The 19,279-nt window shown below is 41.1% G+C and overlaps 1 protein-coding gene across 2 annotated transcripts in view; it reads left to right on the forward strand.

The window, feature by feature from the left end:
• CAMK1G (calcium/calmodulin dependent protein kinase IG) overlaps positions 1 to 19,279 on the forward strand; it is a 58,633-nt gene that overhangs the window by 18,747 nt on the left and 20,607 nt on the right. For both annotated transcript variants that reach the window (XM_060772842.2, XM_060772843.2), the window contains 2 exons: positions 690 to 807; positions 18,202 to 18,330. In XM_060772842.2, the coding sequence (XP_060628825.2) occupies positions 690 to 807; positions 18,202 to 18,330 (247 nt within the window). The remainder of the gene's footprint in view (positions 1 to 689; positions 808 to 18,201; positions 18,331 to 19,279) is intronic.

Raw genomic sequence — 19,279 nt, forward strand, 5'->3', positions numbered from 1 at the left:
CAAGAGAAGGAGGTCCATTCAACTTGCTTTCAGGGAGCATGATGTTCTTTCCACTGCTCACCCACCAACATGTGAGGCTGAATCAAGGACCAAGAAGAGGAATTCTGCTTCATATGGTCATAGACTCACTCTGATCAATAGCTGAACAAACCTTTTTCTGATCCAGCTGCTTGGTCTTAATGTGGACTGAGGTAGCGTTTATGTAGTTTTACACTAGAACTATGTTGTCTTATTGAATACAGAATGGTCGTAGGTCCATAAGTCTAGGTTACCAATGTATACTGAATTGAATAATAGCCAATGTCTCTCACTCAAGAGGAAAACTTTATATGATCCCTGAATAGAAATATGTTGCAAAGAACAACAAAATCCCTTTCTACGTAAAACTCAAAGGGAATGCATTACTTTCTGAGTTCACATGGCAGAATATATAAAAAGAATATAGGCCAACATCACCATTATCTGTCCTTGGTAATATAAGTGAAAGTTTAAAGAGCCAATTACATTGGTAGGAGACTAAATACAAAAATTGCTAGCATACAGTGTTTATTAAGGAATGGCAAATACTTTCCATATAAAAAGCTGAAAATATAGGTTAGCACTAGCATCTCTGTGTACAAATTGCTACAGCTGAACGTGTTTTCCTTGTATACATGAATCATTCTGTCATAATTATTATACCTTGTCAGAAATCTCAACTAGAGCTCTGGAGAAGATGGGCCACAAACAAGAGGAGGGGGTTAATCCCTGGAAGAAACAGACAACCAACATCAGAAAAACATTTATTTTCATGGAAGCACTTGGATCGTAAGTGTTTGTTACTTTTTTATTTATTATGGACATTTTTATGCCCAGACTTTGCAGTTCAAACAGCAATCAAAGAAAACATTCCAAAAAATGATAGTTTAAAAACACAAGAGTCAATGGTGACAACTTGGGGCTAGGCTGTTGCACGCACTACAAGCAGAGTGGGAGATTGTGACTCTCCAGATGCTTTGAGACTGCATCTCTCAGCATTCCTTGCAATTAGCTAAGGCCTGAACCTGTACAGAAAGGAAGTTCTTCAAAGCAATTGCCATGGAGCAGGTGGTCATGAATAAAATGCAAGCAGCTTTTGGTCTCTTTGCATCTGTAGATTCTATGTTTTCCTCTAGATTCCATTATCCTTAGTAAAAAAAATGTTCAATAAGGGTGGTGGCACAGGAATACAACATCATCTGGAAGAGACCCAAATCTCCATGGCTACGTTAAAGAAATATGATCTTGATTTGTATTCAGAAGCTAAGTATTCATTATACCTGAGTTAAATATGTTTCCACTTCTCAGGGCTTGTTTACCTTTTAACCTACATCAGACTAGCGGTTGCTCCTTGACATCCTCACAATGTCTAGGTACTTCTAGTCTCTAACATGAGATAAAAACAGTTAACCCTTTTTTTTTTTTTGTCTCGTATTAAGGTGGAGGAACCAGGGAATTATCTGAGGTTTCAATGAAACTCCAGAGCAGCCAGCATTCCAGGGTTAAAGTGGTCAGTTGGACCACCTCTAATTCAAACTGATCTACAGTCCAAACATGAAGAATACTAACTGAACTATCATTCTTCCTGTCATAACGCTATTTTTTCAGTCTCGGAATAAATAATTCTGAGTAATCTTTTCATCTACAGAATTAACTCACAGATCTAAATCAGTTGCAGCAGAGTGTCAGCAAAAAAGTATCCGATGTATTTCTATGTTTTATAATTACTTGCCTTTTTATTGTACGGTGCTGTATAACATTAAGTAGAAACTGTTTCATGTCATTGATTATTTGCCAAATATTATTGTATTGTCTAAATTAGGGCAAGGATCTTGTAGCCCTTACCTTGTAGCTTTCTTGGCCCTCCTATCCTCTCCCCTCCCACTAAACTCAGAAATCCCCCAAATTTTTGAAGAAATTTGAGACAATTCCTTTTTTAAAAAAATGGATATGACTTCCAGGCACTTCTGGTTTTGAAAAAGTCTGTTCCTAGGCTTAAATGACAAACAAGCCTGAATTGTAGTAAACCTGTGCTCCCATTCTCCAAGAGGACACACAGTCTCAAGAGACCTTTTCAGTTTTAAAAAAACAAGATATGATGTGTGGCATAAAACATGTTTTATGTTTATCTCTACCTGACCATTTTCTGTCACACCAGCAAAAAGGGCCTCTTATACAATCACTGGCTCATGCTTTCCCATGTTTGAGGAGTCTAGAGCAGTCATGGGAAGATTTTGGCCCTCCAGGTGTTTTTGACTTCAACTCACAGTACTAGCTGTTAGGAATTGTGGGAGTTGAAGTCTAAAACATCTGGGATATTGAAGTTTGACCATGCAAAGTCCTCTTCAGACTTGTTTTTATTTTATGTGTTCATTCTGACTCTGGTGGAGTCGATGAGTGTTAGAACGTAAGACATTTTGTTGTCTGGTTGAAACTGTATTCTGAACAATTAGCATAATTTCCCATCAGCTGTATTCTGTTTCTCATGCATTCAGTACATTCAAGCAACTGAGGCTCAGATTCCATTTCAAGGGGCAGAAAGGTTCATTCTGGATTTTAGTTCTAGGACTCTTTCCCACCATACAGTTTGATATCACTTTATCTGCCATTCCTCAATTTTGAGGAATCCTGGAATTTGTAGTCTCATGGAGGACTTAGAATTCTCTGAGAGAGAACAGTAGTAGTGCCTACTCAAACTACAAACACCAGGATTCCATATGATACAGCCATGGTAGTTAATCCAAGAGTTGCAATAGTGTAAAATAGGTGTCCAGATCTGACTCCTTGATTCTGTTCTAAATGGTATAATAGAAAAACCTAAAAGTGTTACATCAGTTTTGGAAGATATCTGATTGAACATTTGCAGGAAAAGATTTTTCCAAAGTTAATCTTTTATATTAATTTGACATTTCTTCTCAGTAAGGGGCCAAGACAATTCAATATAGTTTGTTGGCTAAAGCAAATATGCTGGCACTGCTTCATTTCCACTTACAGAAGTCAACTTAACTATTAGCTGAAACATTCATGATGGCACAGCAGGCTATACCTTACTTCAGGGCAGAAGGCAGAAATGGCAGGATGTGTGGAGCATACCACTTGTTTTTCACACAGAGAGGACTGTCGTCCACACAATACATCATGTACTTATGAGGCAAACACATGTACTTCACACTGTCTCATGGTAGGACCAACACTAACATGGAGGATACCTCTCTTGCTTGGCTGTAGAAACCACACTAAAAAGTATTATGAGAAACTGTTTAAGCTTTTACTTTATATATTAGGCTTCCACTAAATGAAACATGAGAGACCATAACATTATAATTCCTCTCCCTTACAACAGAGAACATGATCTAACTTCATTCTATGGATAGGATGGAAGGAAAGCTACATGTTACTAGGGTCCGGAAGGACAGAATATATAGTTTATCCTGAATTTCTCTTTATAGGAAAGGGATTGCAGCATAGGCCATGATCTCTAAATTTCTGGGCTCTAGTAAAATAATAACAATAACACCACACATGAACATTGTGTGGCCCCTGACTATCACTACATGTTACTTCACCTGGTCTTATTCTTCCATATCTACAGCTTTTAAATTACACCGGGATTGTGGCGCAGCTGGCTGAGTGTCAGCTGCATTAAGATCACTCTGACCAAAAGGTCATGAGTTCAAAGCCAGCCCGGGCTGGAGTGGGTGTCCAGCCATTGTGTAGCCCGTTGTCGACCTTTGCAACCCGAAAGACAGTTGCATCTGTCAAGTAGGAAAATAAGGGACCACCTTGTGTGGGAGGCTAAATTTAACTAATTTATGAGGCCATAAAGAAAGAAGACTCCGGGGAATGTGGAATGCGGAAGAACTTCATCGGTGTCGTTGATGGACGATGAAAAGCAGCAGCTCCCCTGGCGGCCAGAAAAAAGTTAAATAGCCTTTGTCTGTTAAATGTTGTTTGTCAAACTGGCATTGAATGTTTGCCATATATGTGTTTACTGTAATCCGCCCTGAGTCCCCTGCGGGGTGAGAAGGGCGGAATATAAGAACTGTAAATAAATAAATAAATAAATAATAGTGAGTAGGCATTTTCTATGCTTTGGGAAACATGGTAAGGGTAAAAGAAAACTCAAGTGGGAACACAAATGGACATAGAAGTTAGTGGACTCCCATGCAAGTCCTATATTAGTAGGACAAGTTGGAAGTGTTGTTACATTCCCATAGTTTGCTATTAAACTTCTTTGCAACAAAGGGGAAGCAGTAGCCTGATACTGTGTATTATTTTGCCTTATTGTGCTGAGAGATCCTTTCTGGACAAGTCACATATCATTCCTCCCTCCCTGTACCTTCTAAATTATTTATTATTTATTTACAGCATTTTTACCCCGCCCTTCTCAACCCCCGGGGATGGGGGGACTCACAGCAGCTAACAAAGGCAGCCATTCGATGCCACAATCAATAACACAGTATAAAACCATAAATACATATAGAGTTAAAACAATAGCTATTAATTATAACCAAATTATCATAACAGTCATTAAAACAATACTCAGTCCACAAACCCACTGATGGAACCATAAAACTGTATCCTCATACATATCATCTTGCCAATCCATTTCCAGTCAAAGTGCTGCTTTATGTTTATTGTCCGAAAGCCTGGTCCCAAAACCAAGATTTTTAATTTCTTCCTGAACGCCAGGAGGGATGGGGTCAATCGTATTTCATTTGGAAGCACTTTCCACAGGTGGGGGCTACAGCTGAGAAGGCCCTGTCTCTCGTCCCCACCAGCCGCGTTTGTGATGTTGGCGGGAGCAAGAGCAGGGCCTCCCCGGATGATCTTAAGTTATGAGGTGGGATGTAGAGGCAGATGCATCCGGACAAGTAAGCTGGGCCAGAACCGTATGGAGCTTTATAGGTCAAAACCAGCACTTTGAATTGGGCTCGGAAGTGGACAAGCACCCAGTGGAGCTGACACAACAAGGGGGTGGTATGCTCCCTGTATGTAGCTCCTGTTAGTAATCTGGCTGCCCCCAGTTGGACTAACTGCAGTTTCCGAACCGTCTTCAAAGGCAGCCCCACGTAGAGTGCGTTGCAGTAATCTATTCGGGATGTGACCGGAGGCTTAGCGATGAGTCCAGGATCACTCCCAAGCTGCAAACCTTCATCTTCAGGGGGAGTGTAACCCCATCCAACACAGGCTGTAACCCTATGTCCTGTTCAGCCTTTTGACTGGCCAGGGGATCTCTGTCTTGTCAGGATTCAGTTTCAAGTTGTTAGCCCTCATCCAGTCCGACACAGCAGCCAAGCACCGATTCAAAGTCTGGCCAGCCTCCTTAGTAACAGGTGGGAAGGAGTGACAGATTTGGATGTCATCTCCATACAGATAACATCTTACTCCGAAACTCTGGATGATCTTCCCCAGCAGTTTCATGTAGATGTTAAATAACTTCGAGGACAATACTGAGCCCTGAGGGACTTCACAAGACAACGGTTGTTGAGTCGAACAGGTGTCACCCAATAACACCCTCTGGGACTGACCCTGCAGGAAGGACTGGAGCCACTGCAGAGCAGTACCTCCAAGTCCCATTTCTGCTAGGCGTCCCAGAAGGATACCATGGTCAATGGTATCAAAGGCCACTGATAGGTCCAGCAGAACCAACAGGGACACACTCCCCCTGTCTAGCTCCCGGTGTAGATCATCTACTAAGGCGACCAAGGCAGTCTCAGTTCCATGTCCCGGCCTAAAGCCAGACTGTGCCGGATCAAGATAATCGGTGTCTACCAAGAACCCCTTGAGTTGCGAGGCCACCACATGTTCCATGACTTTGCCCATCACCTTATCCCACTCTGCCAAACCCCCTCTGGCTTCTTTGATCAGCCAGGATGGGCAGGGGTCTAGGATGCATGTGGTATGCCTCGCTTCTCCAAGGATCTTGTCCACATCCTCAAACTGAACCAATTGAAATGAATCCATTAAAACCAGACAAGCAGATGCTCGTGTCACATCCTCAGAGACTGCCATTAAAGTGGCATCGAAATCGGAATGGATCAGAGCAACTTTGTCCGCGAAGAACCAAGCAAATTCCTCACAGCGATCTGTTGAGCTGTCTGGGATCTCACTCTCTGGTGGATTTAATAGTCCTCTGACAACTTGGAACAGTTCCGCTGGACGGTTCTTAGCATATGCAGTATTGGCCGCGATTGATGTTTTCTGTGCAGCCTTTATTGCTGCGCCATAGGTGCTTAGATAAGAACCCAGACGTGCTTGGGCTAATCTGCTCTGCTTCCTGCGCCACATGCACTCTAGCCTCCTCTTATTTTGCTTCATCGCTGCCAGCTCCTCAGTAAACAAAGGAGCTGGTTTAGCTCGGTTACTCAAGAGGCGGCATTCTGGAGCAATCATGTCTATAGCCCTGGTCATCTCCCTATCCCAGAGAGAGACCAGAGCCTCGACAGGGTCACTTACCAAGGAGGCGGGAAAATCCCCAAGAGCTGTCAGGAATCAATCGGGATCCATAAGTCTCTTGGGGCGGACCATTTTAGTGGGTCCACCACCCCTGCAGAGGTGGAAAGGCGCAGTAAGTCTAAACCTGATCAGGTGGTGGTCGGTCCATGGCAATGGAGCAATGGTCAGCTCCTCCACCCCGCCACCTTCTTCCCATCCCTGACAGGCCACTCCGGCTAGCTCAGGTAGGGAGACTATAGTGCAGTGGGGTGGCCGGTACACTAACAGAATCCCTATCCTGTCCCGGTCACTGATCCTCAGACCAACACATGCTAACGTGGTTGACTGTGGGATGGGGCACCTGGTCAGTGGGATGAAATCCTTATAGACAAGTGCGACACCACCTCCCCGCCCTCCAGGTCTTGACTGGTGCTGTACGGAGTAACCTGGTGGACAAAGTGGGGAGAGATTACCCCCCCCCCCAGCTTCGTCCAGCTTCGTCCAGCCAGGTCTCTGTTATACAAGCAAGGTCTGCATGTTCTTCAAGGGATTAAATCCTGGATAATTGATGTTTTACCATTAACTGACCTGGCATTGAACAGCACCACTCTCAGCCAGGAGGGACCGCCTTCCTAAGTACTCAACTTAACTTTGTCAGGAGCCCGGTTTAAATTTATTAAAGTTCTTGCACAAATTTTTGCCCGAATTGGTAATTTAGAACATTCGCTTGTAGGCCGAATTGGCAATTTAGATATATCACAAATTCTAGACCACTTTGGTGGTTTGGGTCTCCCTTTCCCGCATCTCCCCCTACCAACCACCACCCCAGTGGGGGCCCCCCGCCTGGGACCCAGCCCTCCTTCTTGTTCCCTTATCCTATCTCTAGACCATGAATTACATAACAGTCTCTGATTTGGTACACTTGGACAGGGGGAGTGTGACCTTGTTGGTTCTCTTGGACATCTCAGCGGCTTTCGATACCATCGATCATGGTATCCTTCTGGGTTGACTCTCTGGGATGGGCCTCGGGGGCATGGTTTTGTCATGGCTCCGGTCCTTCCTGGAGGGTCGATCCCAGATGGCGAAGCTGGGAAACGCCTGCTCGGACCCCTGGCCTTTGACCTGTGGGGTCCCGCAAGGCTCTATTTTGTCTCCCATGCTTTTTAACATCTACATGAAACCGCTGGGTGAGGTCATCTGGAGTTTTGGAGTTAGGTGCCATCTCTATGCAGATGACACACAACTCTATTACTCATTTCCACCTAATTCCAAGGAGGCCTCTCAAGTGCTGGATGAGTGCCTGGCCACTGTGTCTATCTGGATGAGGATGAACAAACTGAAGATCAATCCCGACAAGACAGAGGTCCTCCTGGTCAATCGTAAACCGGATCGGGGTATAGGGTGGCAACCTGTGCTGGACGGGGTTACACTCCCCCTGAAGTCACAGGTCCACAGTTTGGGAGTCCTCTTGGATTCATCACTTACACTTGAGGCTCAGGTGTCGGCAGTGTCCGGGAGGGCTTTTGCACAATTGAGACTCGTGCGCCAACTGCAACCGTACCTCACAAAGGCTGATCTGGCCGGGGTGGTCCATGCCTTGGTCACCTCTAGATTGGACTACTGTAATGTGCTCTATGTGGGGCTGCCCTTGAAAATGGCTCGGAAATTTCAACTGGTCCAACAGGTGGTGGCCAGGATGTTAACTGGTGCTCCTTACAGAGAGAGGTCAACCCTCCTGTTTAAGGAGCTCCATTGGCTGCCGTTTATTTTCCGATCCCAATTCAAGGTGCAGCTGCTTACTTACAAAGCCCTAAACGGTTTGGGACAAGCCTACCTGCGTGACCGCATCTCTGTTTATGAACCCACACGTTCTCTTCACTCATCCGGAGAGGCCCTGCTCGCGATTCCGCCTGCATCGCAGGCGCGTTTGGTGGGGATGCCTTTTCCATGGTAGCCCCCTGGCTTTGGAACACCCTCCCCAAAGACATCAGACAGGCCCCTACGTTGGCAGTCTTTAGGAAGAACTTGAAGACCTGGCTGTTCTGATGTGTCTTTCCAGAATAGGAAAATTCCAGCAATATGTCCCAGAAGCACTTTATTAGAGTTTAAGATTGCCTGCACATTGCACTTACCCTAAAATCCGATATACCACCTGTCACACTCAGCACTTTTTAATCTGTATCCATTACATTTGGCCCGGCCCTAGTTTTATCGTGTCTTGGTGTATTGTTTTTTGTTGTTTTGATATTGCTTTAATTGTTTTTGATTTGCTTTAAGTTGTGTATTTGGCCTTTGTAAGCCGCATCGAGTTTTTTGGGAGATGCTAGTGGGGTACAAATAAAGATAATAATAATAATAATAATAATAATAATAATAATATAGTTATTAGATATCGATCTCCCCATCCCACCCACCCTGCAGCTTCCACCTCCCTCCAGTTTGCTCTGATCTTCGAACAATGCACAAAGTGCAAGTGCAAATGTAAAGTGCAATGTGTTTAAAAGCAATATAGGTAAACGTGGAAGACAATGTTATATATAAAGGGCAGGGCAGGCCTCTAAAATATAAAGTGTGATGAGATAAAGTGCAATGGAGATCAAAGTTGGGAATCTAAAATTAGGGACCAGGCTTAGCACCTGAGTTTGTTATAGCAACAGAATAACAATAGCAGCAAAACAGGTTAACAAGTTCTATAATTGAATGTAATAATGAAGATGATAATAATGTCCATTTGTGCTATTCAAACCAATGTCATAGCTCTGTAGTCATGATGTAATTATAAAGGAGCAGCTTCACTGGCCCAGGTCTCAAACAACTGTTCACCCAAGTGACCTGTGGAAAACCAGCCAGCACCAATTGGAACCACAGCAATCCCATCCCTGCTCCAGTAAATCAACACCCCAATAGGAACTACAGGTGACCCAGTACAAATGGGAATAGTCCTTGTCAAACCAAGCAGAGATGGATACAATTAAAGGATACAATAAAAGGCAGGGATGATAAGGGAGCAGCTGGGAGGCAGAAGTTTTAAAGCCTTGTTCTCCCTCTTGCTTCTCTTGCCTCTCTTGTTTCTCTCACCGGTGTAGGGCATGGGGCAGCTAGGACACCCTCTTTCTCCTGTTTTAGCAGGCAGGGATGATAAGCAAGGGAGCAGCTGGGAGGCAGAAGTTTTAAAACCTCGTTCTCCCTCTTGCTTCTCTCACTGGTGTAAGGGTGAGGCAGCCAGGACACCCTCTTTCTCCTATTCTAGCAGGCAGGAATGATAAGCAAGGGAGCAGCTGGGAGGCAGAAGTTCTAAAGCCTTATTCTCTCTTGCTTCTCTCACAGGTGTAGGGGGTGAGGAAGCAAGGACATCCTCTTTCTCCTTGGGACTTCACATAAAAATATGTGAGATGTGTGCTAATAGGATTCTCCTTTTGTAGTTTGGGAAGTCTGACTGTAAAGCTATGGAAAATTGGCATATTCTGATGAAAATTCCTAATTCATCAATTAATTACTGAATAAATATACAATATACAATATACAATGGAGGGCCCCCGGTGGCGCAGTGGGTTAAAGCACTGAGCTGCTGAGCTTGTTGATCGAAAGGTCGCAGGTTCGATTCCGGGGAGCGGCGTGAGCTTCCGCTGTCAACCGTAGCTTCTGCCAACCTAGCAGTTCGAAAACATGCAAATGTGAGTAGATCAATAGGTACTGCTCTGGCGAGAAGGTAACGGCGTTCCATGCAGTCATGCCGGTCACATGACCTTGGAGATGTCTACGGACAACGCTGGCTCTTCGGCTTAGAAATGGAGATGAGCACCACACCCCAGAGTCAGACATGACTGGACTTAATGTCAGGGGACTACCTTTACCTTTACCTAGATATACAATGGCTTTCCCTGATTGGGATCTTTCCCAAATTGTTTGACATTTTGTCCTGATCAGGCCCTGATCATCACATCTTCCTCCAAGGAGCTCAGTTACAGAGTTGAAATCCTCACAGTATGAGTTCACAGTATTGTGTAAAATTGGTAAAGCTCAGGAAAAGCCTCTTAACAGATGGTCATTGAATCTGTTTAAAAACCTCAAGAGAAGGAGATTCCACCACACTCTGAGGCAGCATAATGTACTGTCGAACAGCTCTTACCATCAGAAAGTTCTTCCGAGTGTTTAGGCAGAATATCTTTTCCTGAAATTTGAATCCATTACTCAATGTCCATGTTCTAGCCTTTAGAACAGTAGAAAACAAGCTTTCCCCCTCCTCAATGTGACATCCTTTCCAATTAAACATGACTATCATGTACCTTCTCGAACTTCTCTTCTTACAGGTTAAATATACCCAGTTCCCTAAGCCACTTCTCATAGGGCCTGTATCCAGACCTTTGCCCATTTTTGTTGCCCTTCTCTGGACACATTCCATTTTATCAATATTCTTCTTCTTGAGTTCTGGTGTGCAGAACTGGGCACAGTATTCCAGATGAGATCTGACCATAGCAGAATAGAGTGGTATTATTACCACACCTTCTTTTCTTCCCACCCTAAACTCACATCCAAAGCTAGTTTTTCAAGACTCCGTCAAGAGGCATGCCTGAGTTCTCTTCCAGGAATCTGTTAAAAGGAGGACATTATTACTGTATTTCCAGTTATGGAAACATAGACACTTCACCAAGCCACTAAATGGCTGTCATGGAAGTACGGCAAGTGAGTTTGGGATGGAATTTAGATATTATGTGAGGTCAGTAGAGAATTCTGACCTCCACAATGACCAAAAACAAAACTCAACAACATATACAGACATAAGTTGTACTTATGTAAGTGACTAACATGATGCCAACTATTTTCATAGCTCATAAGATCATATGTATGGGATGAGGGATTATTGTATCAGTATGGGAATGCATCCATCTTGCAAGATTGAATGATGTATCGACTCTTGTGGCAGCAACTCTTGCAGTTGAATTTATTTATGTGTATGTGATAAAACACTCTTTCACCACATATAGCTCTTAGGTTTACTGCTTCCTCCTTCCTAATGAAAGTCTTATATGTAATCATTTTAATGGATGCTCTCCTTCTTACCTTATACTCTATTTGATAAAAAAAATCTCTAAGGTATCTTAATAATCTATGTTCCAGTTTAGCAACTTTCTAGTCTCTTGATTATGATTACATAGCTCAATGGTCAAAAAATTCTCCTTCACACTTCACATCTTTTTAATTCTTTCTTGACATTTAAGTGGCTTCAATATTGTACCACTGGCATAATTTCTGAAGCTTGTAAGGGGTCAGCTATTTTTTCAATTATACTTGCATGCAAGATTCCTTTTACCCATAAAGGATTTTTTTTAAAATTACTCATTGCATCAATTTACATTTTCTGCTTTAGTTTCTCATTTAAAGCACTCAGAACAAATGCTATAAATACCTAACAACCACCGTTTTTAAAAATCTGACTTCGGTAGCTGGCAAAATTTATTGGATAAAGTGTGGAAATATTTATCATTTCCCTATGTTGCATTTCAACATGCAATAAATAGCATTATATGGGTGGAGGGGTCAACTAGCCAAGGGGTATTTATTATTTTGAGATGTTCTGAGGGTGTACATTTATCTCATTATTTAATAACTTAATTTCTTTCTCACTTTCAGAAATAAAGGTTCTTGAGGGTTTTGGTTCTTCCATATTTGCTAGCAATTAATTCACTGGATGCATGTATGCATATTTGTGTGTGTGCTTAAAGCAGCTTGAGGCAAAACTGGATTCAGAAATTGATGGACAAATATGTGAAAAGTTATAACAACTTGTTCCAACTCTTGTGAGAAATTAGATTATAACTAGGCTACTTTGAAGTACTAGTGGACTGAACAGTGCTTCACTAGGCAACTGAGACACAAAATATGATATTCCCATGAGATTTGTCACATAATGATACAACTCCAAAAAAAACCTTGTCTGTGGAAATACTTCTTTTTCCTATCTTTTCTCACTCCTATCCTTCCTTTTCACTCACATCCAAAACATATGGTGCTTGTGACTCCTTAAGTGTTGTAGGATTGCAGTTTCTCTCATTCCTCATCAATCACTATGACTATGACTGATGGAAGGTATAGTGCTGCAGCAGAACATTTCCCATCCTGTTGAGCAGAATATTTCCCATCCATAATCCAAGCCTTTAATTAAAATTTATATCTTAGCAGTTCTCAAAAATTAGACTTCAAATGATTCTGAGCAGCATCACCAACAAACAATCTGGACAATTTTAATATTTGTTAAAGGATTAATGTCTGTATGCACAACATTTCTGAGAAAACTGACTTTGGGATAAAATCAATTCACTAAGCACACACCCTGTAGCAAACAAACAAAAACATTTTCATTATCTACATGGATGAATACCCAATGATCAGAGCAGGATGAAGTTTCTGCCTAATGTCCTTATTCTCAACTCCATGTGTTGATTTAAGCTTTTCCCCTAGCAGTTGATGAACAGAGATACTATATTTACAAGGATAAAGAGTTCAATTATTCTGATAAAAATTAGGGAAAGGATCAGCAGATATATACAGTGGGGGTTCAGAGTATCAGCATTTTGTTGGTTAGGATATCTCTAGAATTAATGCAATCTAATACCATTTTAACGGCTATGGCTCAATGCTATGGTATTGTGGGAGCTGTAGTTTGGTGAGGCACTAATATTCTTTGGCAAAGAAGACTGCCATGATTCCATTTCATTGAGCCATGGCAATTAAAATGGCATCGAACTTAATTAATTCTTCAGTGTAGAGGCACCCATTGTTCCAAATAGTGTAGATCCATTTAATCAGTTGTCAAACAATGAATTAATAAATCTAATGGATTAAATGGGTCTGCCCTGGTTGAAACTAAAAGAGGACTTAGACCAGTGTATGCAGGGGTGTGCAAGAGTATGGATCTTTGAGAGACAGAAAATGAAATTCTCCCCAGTATGGTCTTCAGTGGCTCATGTATCAGAGGGACATTGAATCTGTTCTGAGGATTTACTCTGAACTTTTAAAGGAGTGAAACAAGGTTCTATTTTGAATAGAAAATTCAGCACCTCTGATTTCACCTTTAAACTGTGGATTGAAACCCAGAGTGAATTCTCTGCCCCATTGCCATGGGATCCACCAAATCATTAGTTGAACTTTTTAAAGTTTAGACCCACTTTTATAAAAGAAAGAAAAGGACTATCAAGCTTACAATACACAAATTAAGTGCAGGTTATCATCCATTCATAGATAGTAAACTTATAATAAATGATAATATGGATTAAAAACAGAAAAATTGTAGTTATGAACAAAATTGAGATACATGGTATGAAATGAAATGAAATCTTGGAACAGTGTGTTGTTATTTAGAGAACAAAGGCAAAATAAAAAAAGATAAATTGGTAAGATATTTAATTTGAACAGAAGTAGAGTTCGAGTCATAAAGGAAAACAAGTCTCTTCCTTTAAATCCTTAAAATTGTATATTATTGGTCTTTTCTCATGCTTTCACACGCATAACTTCTTGGCATGTGATGCATCCCACGGTTAGGCAGATCTAAGGATGAGATCAGTTCTCCAGAGAAGGGGACTAGTGAAAGCTTTTGTTTCTTCTGTGCCAGCTTGTTGATTCAAGTAGTCTAAATGCAGGGCTGTAATTATCTTAAACTGTTTAGGCATGAAGCATGGAACAGATGCGGGAACATCTGATTCGTGGGCTGATGGTTTCCTACTGTCTTTGGTCGTAAGGGGAGATTATAGAAATGTCGATTTTCTCATCAATAGTGTGGGTGTTTTAGTAAGTGTTACTGGACAGTGCAGATAAAAGAGTAAAGGGTTGTTTTTTTTTTTAAAGAAAATAGGGAGCAATGTTGTGTGAAGGCACACAACAATAGCAAGGGATGAGTACTGCTCAAAAACTGCAAAAACCCTTGTCTTCTCACAAAAAGAGAGAGATAAACCACACGTTTCTTCCTTTCACCTTGTACCTGTGCCTCTTCAAAATCTATAGCTATGTTTGTAACAGCTGACCTCCAGTTATAACACTCAAGTGGCAGGGCTTCCCAGTTCTTGGTGTTTATACCACATTTTTTAAAGTTAGCTTTGAGCCCATCAACATTCCAAAATTGATTCGTCTTTTTCAGTTGCAAGGTGGTTACTCCTCTAGATTGGAAGTGCAGTCAGGGATAAAAGAGACAGGTTATGAGGGACCTTTTCTAGCCCCAACCCTATATGGGGTGAGCAGAGTGGATCCGAAATAGGATTGCTTAGACATGGATACAGATGCTGAACTGCCTCAGATCTTGAGTTCGAACCACTGAATCCAAGTCCGCCACCCATGTGCTGATCTGTTGCTAGGGACTTCCAGATTTCACTCTGCCCCATCACCACTTGCCAGTCACAATGGGACTTTTGTTGGTTTTGTTGCTTGCAAGGGGCTTGTGTGTGAATTTGTTTTATATCTGGGGATCAGTGCACAATGACCCACATGTAATCCTCACAGAAAATCCAATGGCATGGATGCCATGATGATTGGTGGCCTCTTATATGCTGCAGCTGCTGTGTCCCTTCACAGCTGCTGTAACATACACCATATTACCAGCCACCTGGTCTGCCATTGAGGACTTTCTCAAACAGTTATTTGCCTGGTTCCTCCCCTGTGACCCTGCTGCTAGAGGTGACCCTGCTGGGAGAACATAACGGCTTTGCTCGGAAATTACTGGAACACACATCTTGGTTTGACAGCAGTGCATATGAAAGAGAGCTAGGAGTCTTTGTAGATCACAAGCTGAACAAGTGTGAAAAGTGTGATGTGGCAGTTTACAAAGTGAATGCAATTCTAGGCTGCATCAATAGGAATAAAGTGTCTAGATCAAATAACATAATAGTAGAAATAATATTACCACTGTATTCAACTTTAATCAGACCCTTTCAAGAATGGTATATGAAGCCTTGGAGTGTGGTAGAGGTTTTTAAATGGGTGCTGGATGACCATCTTTTGGGAGTGTGTTGATTGTGTATTCCTGCATGGCAGGAGGTTGGACTGGATGGCCCTTGTGGTCTCTTCTAACTCTATGATTCTACAATTCTAGTCCAGGATTCAATAGTGTGTGTTTGCCATAGCTTAATTCATCTAGAATTGACAATACCATCTTTCTTCTTGCAAACATGCATAAACAGATATGCTCACACAGAATATTTTCTAAAATGAGTGCTTTGTGACAGGTTTTCATACCACAGGAGGCTACGACAACCAGGGGTTTCTGCAAGCATTAGATGATAGGGTGCTGTGCTGGATCATCACCATGTTAAAATTAAAGTATCTTCAATGAAAAAAGTTCCAAGTTTTGTTGTACTGTACAGCCTGTTTTCCATTGTTAGCATTTTCTGTAAGAGCATCAATCTTCAAAGACCTTAGTGCTATTCAATCTTAAGTGCTTCCAAAAAATGTGAGGACTTGGCTTAAGCTGTCTCCTTCCTACTTTGCACTTTTGGCAATTAACTAGTGTTCATACTGTTAAAATGTTAGAGCTACTTTTGCCAAGAGATGTATCATTTCTTAGCAGAGAATACACTTTCTATACTAAGACACGAAAGTTATTCTTCTTATTTGCATTGTGAACATGGCTGGGGTTGCATATAATGTCAGCAACATAAAAGGATTTCTTTTTAAAATGAATTTTACTTGTATCTCAGTGAAGAAAAAAGGCAACATTTGAAAAAAAAATCAAGACAATAAAATGGAAGTACATTTTTAAGGGTTTAAAAAGCAAATATCTTCACAAGACAATGGAGCAATAATCTATTTAAGCTAAGTTAGGCAAAATCAAGTAGAAGGACTTTGTAGACCTTTAACTCGCACCTCATAACCATTTTTTCTTGTCAATCCCAACAGAGACTTGCTCAGTTTGTTGCATCTTGTTACAGTGTTGCTAAAGAAATTTCAGTTATTTTAACCCTCCATCTTATTATCTCTTCAATGTACAAGTGAAGTTATTAATGAAGCCTAATGTTTCAGATCACTGCATCTAGTTTGGAGGGCTTGCAATTTTTTCATGCCATTATACCATAGACTGGTACCATATTTGTTCCACATTGGCTATCACTGTTTGTTTATTTCTTTCTATATTTCTTCCCCATTGGCTACTTATCTACCTTCCCTTCCTTCCTTCCTTCCTTCCTTCCTTCCTTCCTTTCTTTCTTTCTTTCTTTCTTTCTTTCTGTATTGTTGCCCATTAGCTACATTTTTTATTTATTTCTTAACTTGCCAGGTTCCAATAGCAGATGGCTTATGAACCACAATTTTGAGTAACATTTTTTAGTCAATTTTCATGACATCTTTTTGGAAAAACTCATATTCAGAATGCCTGGCATATTAGCACAAATACCCTATGTTGGTTTCTAAATTTGTAGAGCAATGAGAGACAAGTTTTACCCTATGAGAAATCAAAAATACCCTTCAAAGTCCCTTGGAGAGGTTTCCAGTTTGATATTTTATCTTATTTATGAGTAGGTCAAAGTGGGAAAGGTGAAAAAGTTCCTAGATATATGTAAGAGGGCAGCATCTCATGGGTTATGCTATTCCTGGCACCTATTGAGCCACAGAAACCCACTGAGAGGACATGTCACACTCACTCAGCCTAAAAGGAAGACCTCTTAGGAATAAATCATGCAAGGAAAACTCCATAATTTTTTGACTTTAAGGCAGAGAAAAATAACAATAACTCAAACTTGTCTTTTGTTCAGTTTGGTTAATGCAGAGGTGTGCAAAGCAGTAGTAATTGGTTGGTAAATCTGCTCTGGGTTTAAATCTGAATTATTATTATTATGACTATGCAAAATAGTGACTCAATTTTGAGGATATAGTTCAGCACCTTGGATAGCTCTTTTGAAGGGCAGCATGGATTCATTGACCCACTGACATGGAAGGCACCATCTCCCACATGTCCTTAAACTCTTTCCGAAGACTTCCCTTCATCAGAAGTTGCCCGCTGCAGTGATAGTGACCAAAAACATAGGCAGCCAACCATGTGTGGGCTGCAAAAACAAGAATAACTAGGATCTTTGTTTGCTATGCTAGATCAGTCCCCCATCATTCTTACCCTGTGCTCACCTTTTGTATCTGTGATATAGTTGGAAAAGAGGAAGCCATACAATACAGATGTATGGAGAGTCAAGAAAACTACCTCTGCTCTAAGATTACAAGAACTTAGTAAAACACTTCATAACAGGGTGTCTTAAAGGTTTATCGGTTTATCATAAATCAAAACCAGCTTGCTGACAATTAATAACAACAATGTCTCCCCTCTCATTTGATGCCATTTTCAAAACCATAAATTCAAGCCTTTATTTTAGGTTTATACATTGAAGTAGTATGTTACTAAGGAATAAGAAGTTGCTATGCAATTGCTACATTTCAGCCCACATAACTACCATTGTTCCATGGTGCTGTTTTCCCTCTATGTTTCCTACAAAGCCACACGGTAAATAGAAATCCACATCCCTCTGGGTATTTATGCAATTAATATACTTCAATTTGCAGCCAAATCCCCAGGTCTAATTACTAATGCCATCTGTTTCTGAAAAGAGTATTAATTTGTTACTGTATTATTTTCTGGCTATTTCAATGACAGCTTTTGCTGTGTGCATTCCACAGTGGTTTGCAGTCAAGCCTTTGGATCTATCAGTTGTTTGCAGTTAAGCCATGCCAATGAAACCTTGTCCCCAATTTTTTTTTGTGTGTTTGTCTTTCTCACAGAGGTGCCTTTTCTGAAGTTTTCCTGGTGAAGCACAGAACCACGGGCCAGCTTTTTGCTTTGAAATGCATTAAAAAGTCACCGGTCACCCAGGACAGCAACCTTGAAAATGAAATAGCTGTGTTGAAGAAGTGAGTATACAGCTATCGTTTCCAGATACACACAGAGAGAGAACCTATAAGATTGCATTCATGGAGCATCAGGCGTGAGCCAAAGATCTGTTTCATTATCAGGGATAATGAAATCACTTTTCCATGTTGTAATATTGTGCTTATGATTTAAGTTGTTAAACAATGTGTTGCTTTATTTTTTTTTTCCCCTGCTTAATCCTAGCTATCTTTTCAATCCAAACACATACATAGCACATACATAGTATAGCAAGGTAACCTTGGGCAAGAAACACTTTCTTAGACTTGGGGAGAAAGCATAGGCAGACCCTTACAACACAGATCTTGCCATTAAAACCCCATGATAGGATTCCCTTTGGATTGTCATAAGTTGGAAATTACTTGAAGGTATACAACAACAATATATGAAGTCTACTTGCCATGAAAGCTGAATTAAAATTGTGTGCTCAGAGGCAGAAAAATTGTATTGTTATTTTTTTCTGCAGAATGTGTTAATGAGAAATTGATAGTCAAAATGATTATGACTATCACAGAATGACTGTTGTCATAGATCATGACTATTGCAATTAATAAAATCTCTATGTTGTCAATAGGGCTGGTTACAAAAAGATAATATCCCTTCACTGGCTACTGGTCCATTTCTAGGCAGAATTCACAGTATGGCTTCAGACTCCCATATGATCTAGCCAAAGTTTTGATACATACATTTGAGTCATATACATTTTTGCCACTTTGAACTCCATGATGATAGAAAGTTGGGATAATAAATAAATAAATAAATAAATAAAGGCTTTCAGATCTCTGGTGGAAGACTGTCTCTTAGTCTCACCACCATCATGGGCATATTTGGTGAGGCCATAGAAGTGACCCTTCTGCTCTCAGGCTATGTTATTCTTTTTGTTGAAAAGTTTGGTATCCTCCAGTCTTTTTCCCTTCAGGAGAAAAAAAATCC

This window comes from Anolis sagrei, chromosome 4 (assembly GCF_037176765.1).
Source record: "Anolis sagrei isolate rAnoSag1 chromosome 4, rAnoSag1.mat, whole genome shotgun sequence".
Taxonomy (NCBI): domain Eukaryota; kingdom Metazoa; phylum Chordata; class Lepidosauria; order Squamata; family Dactyloidae; genus Anolis; species Anolis sagrei.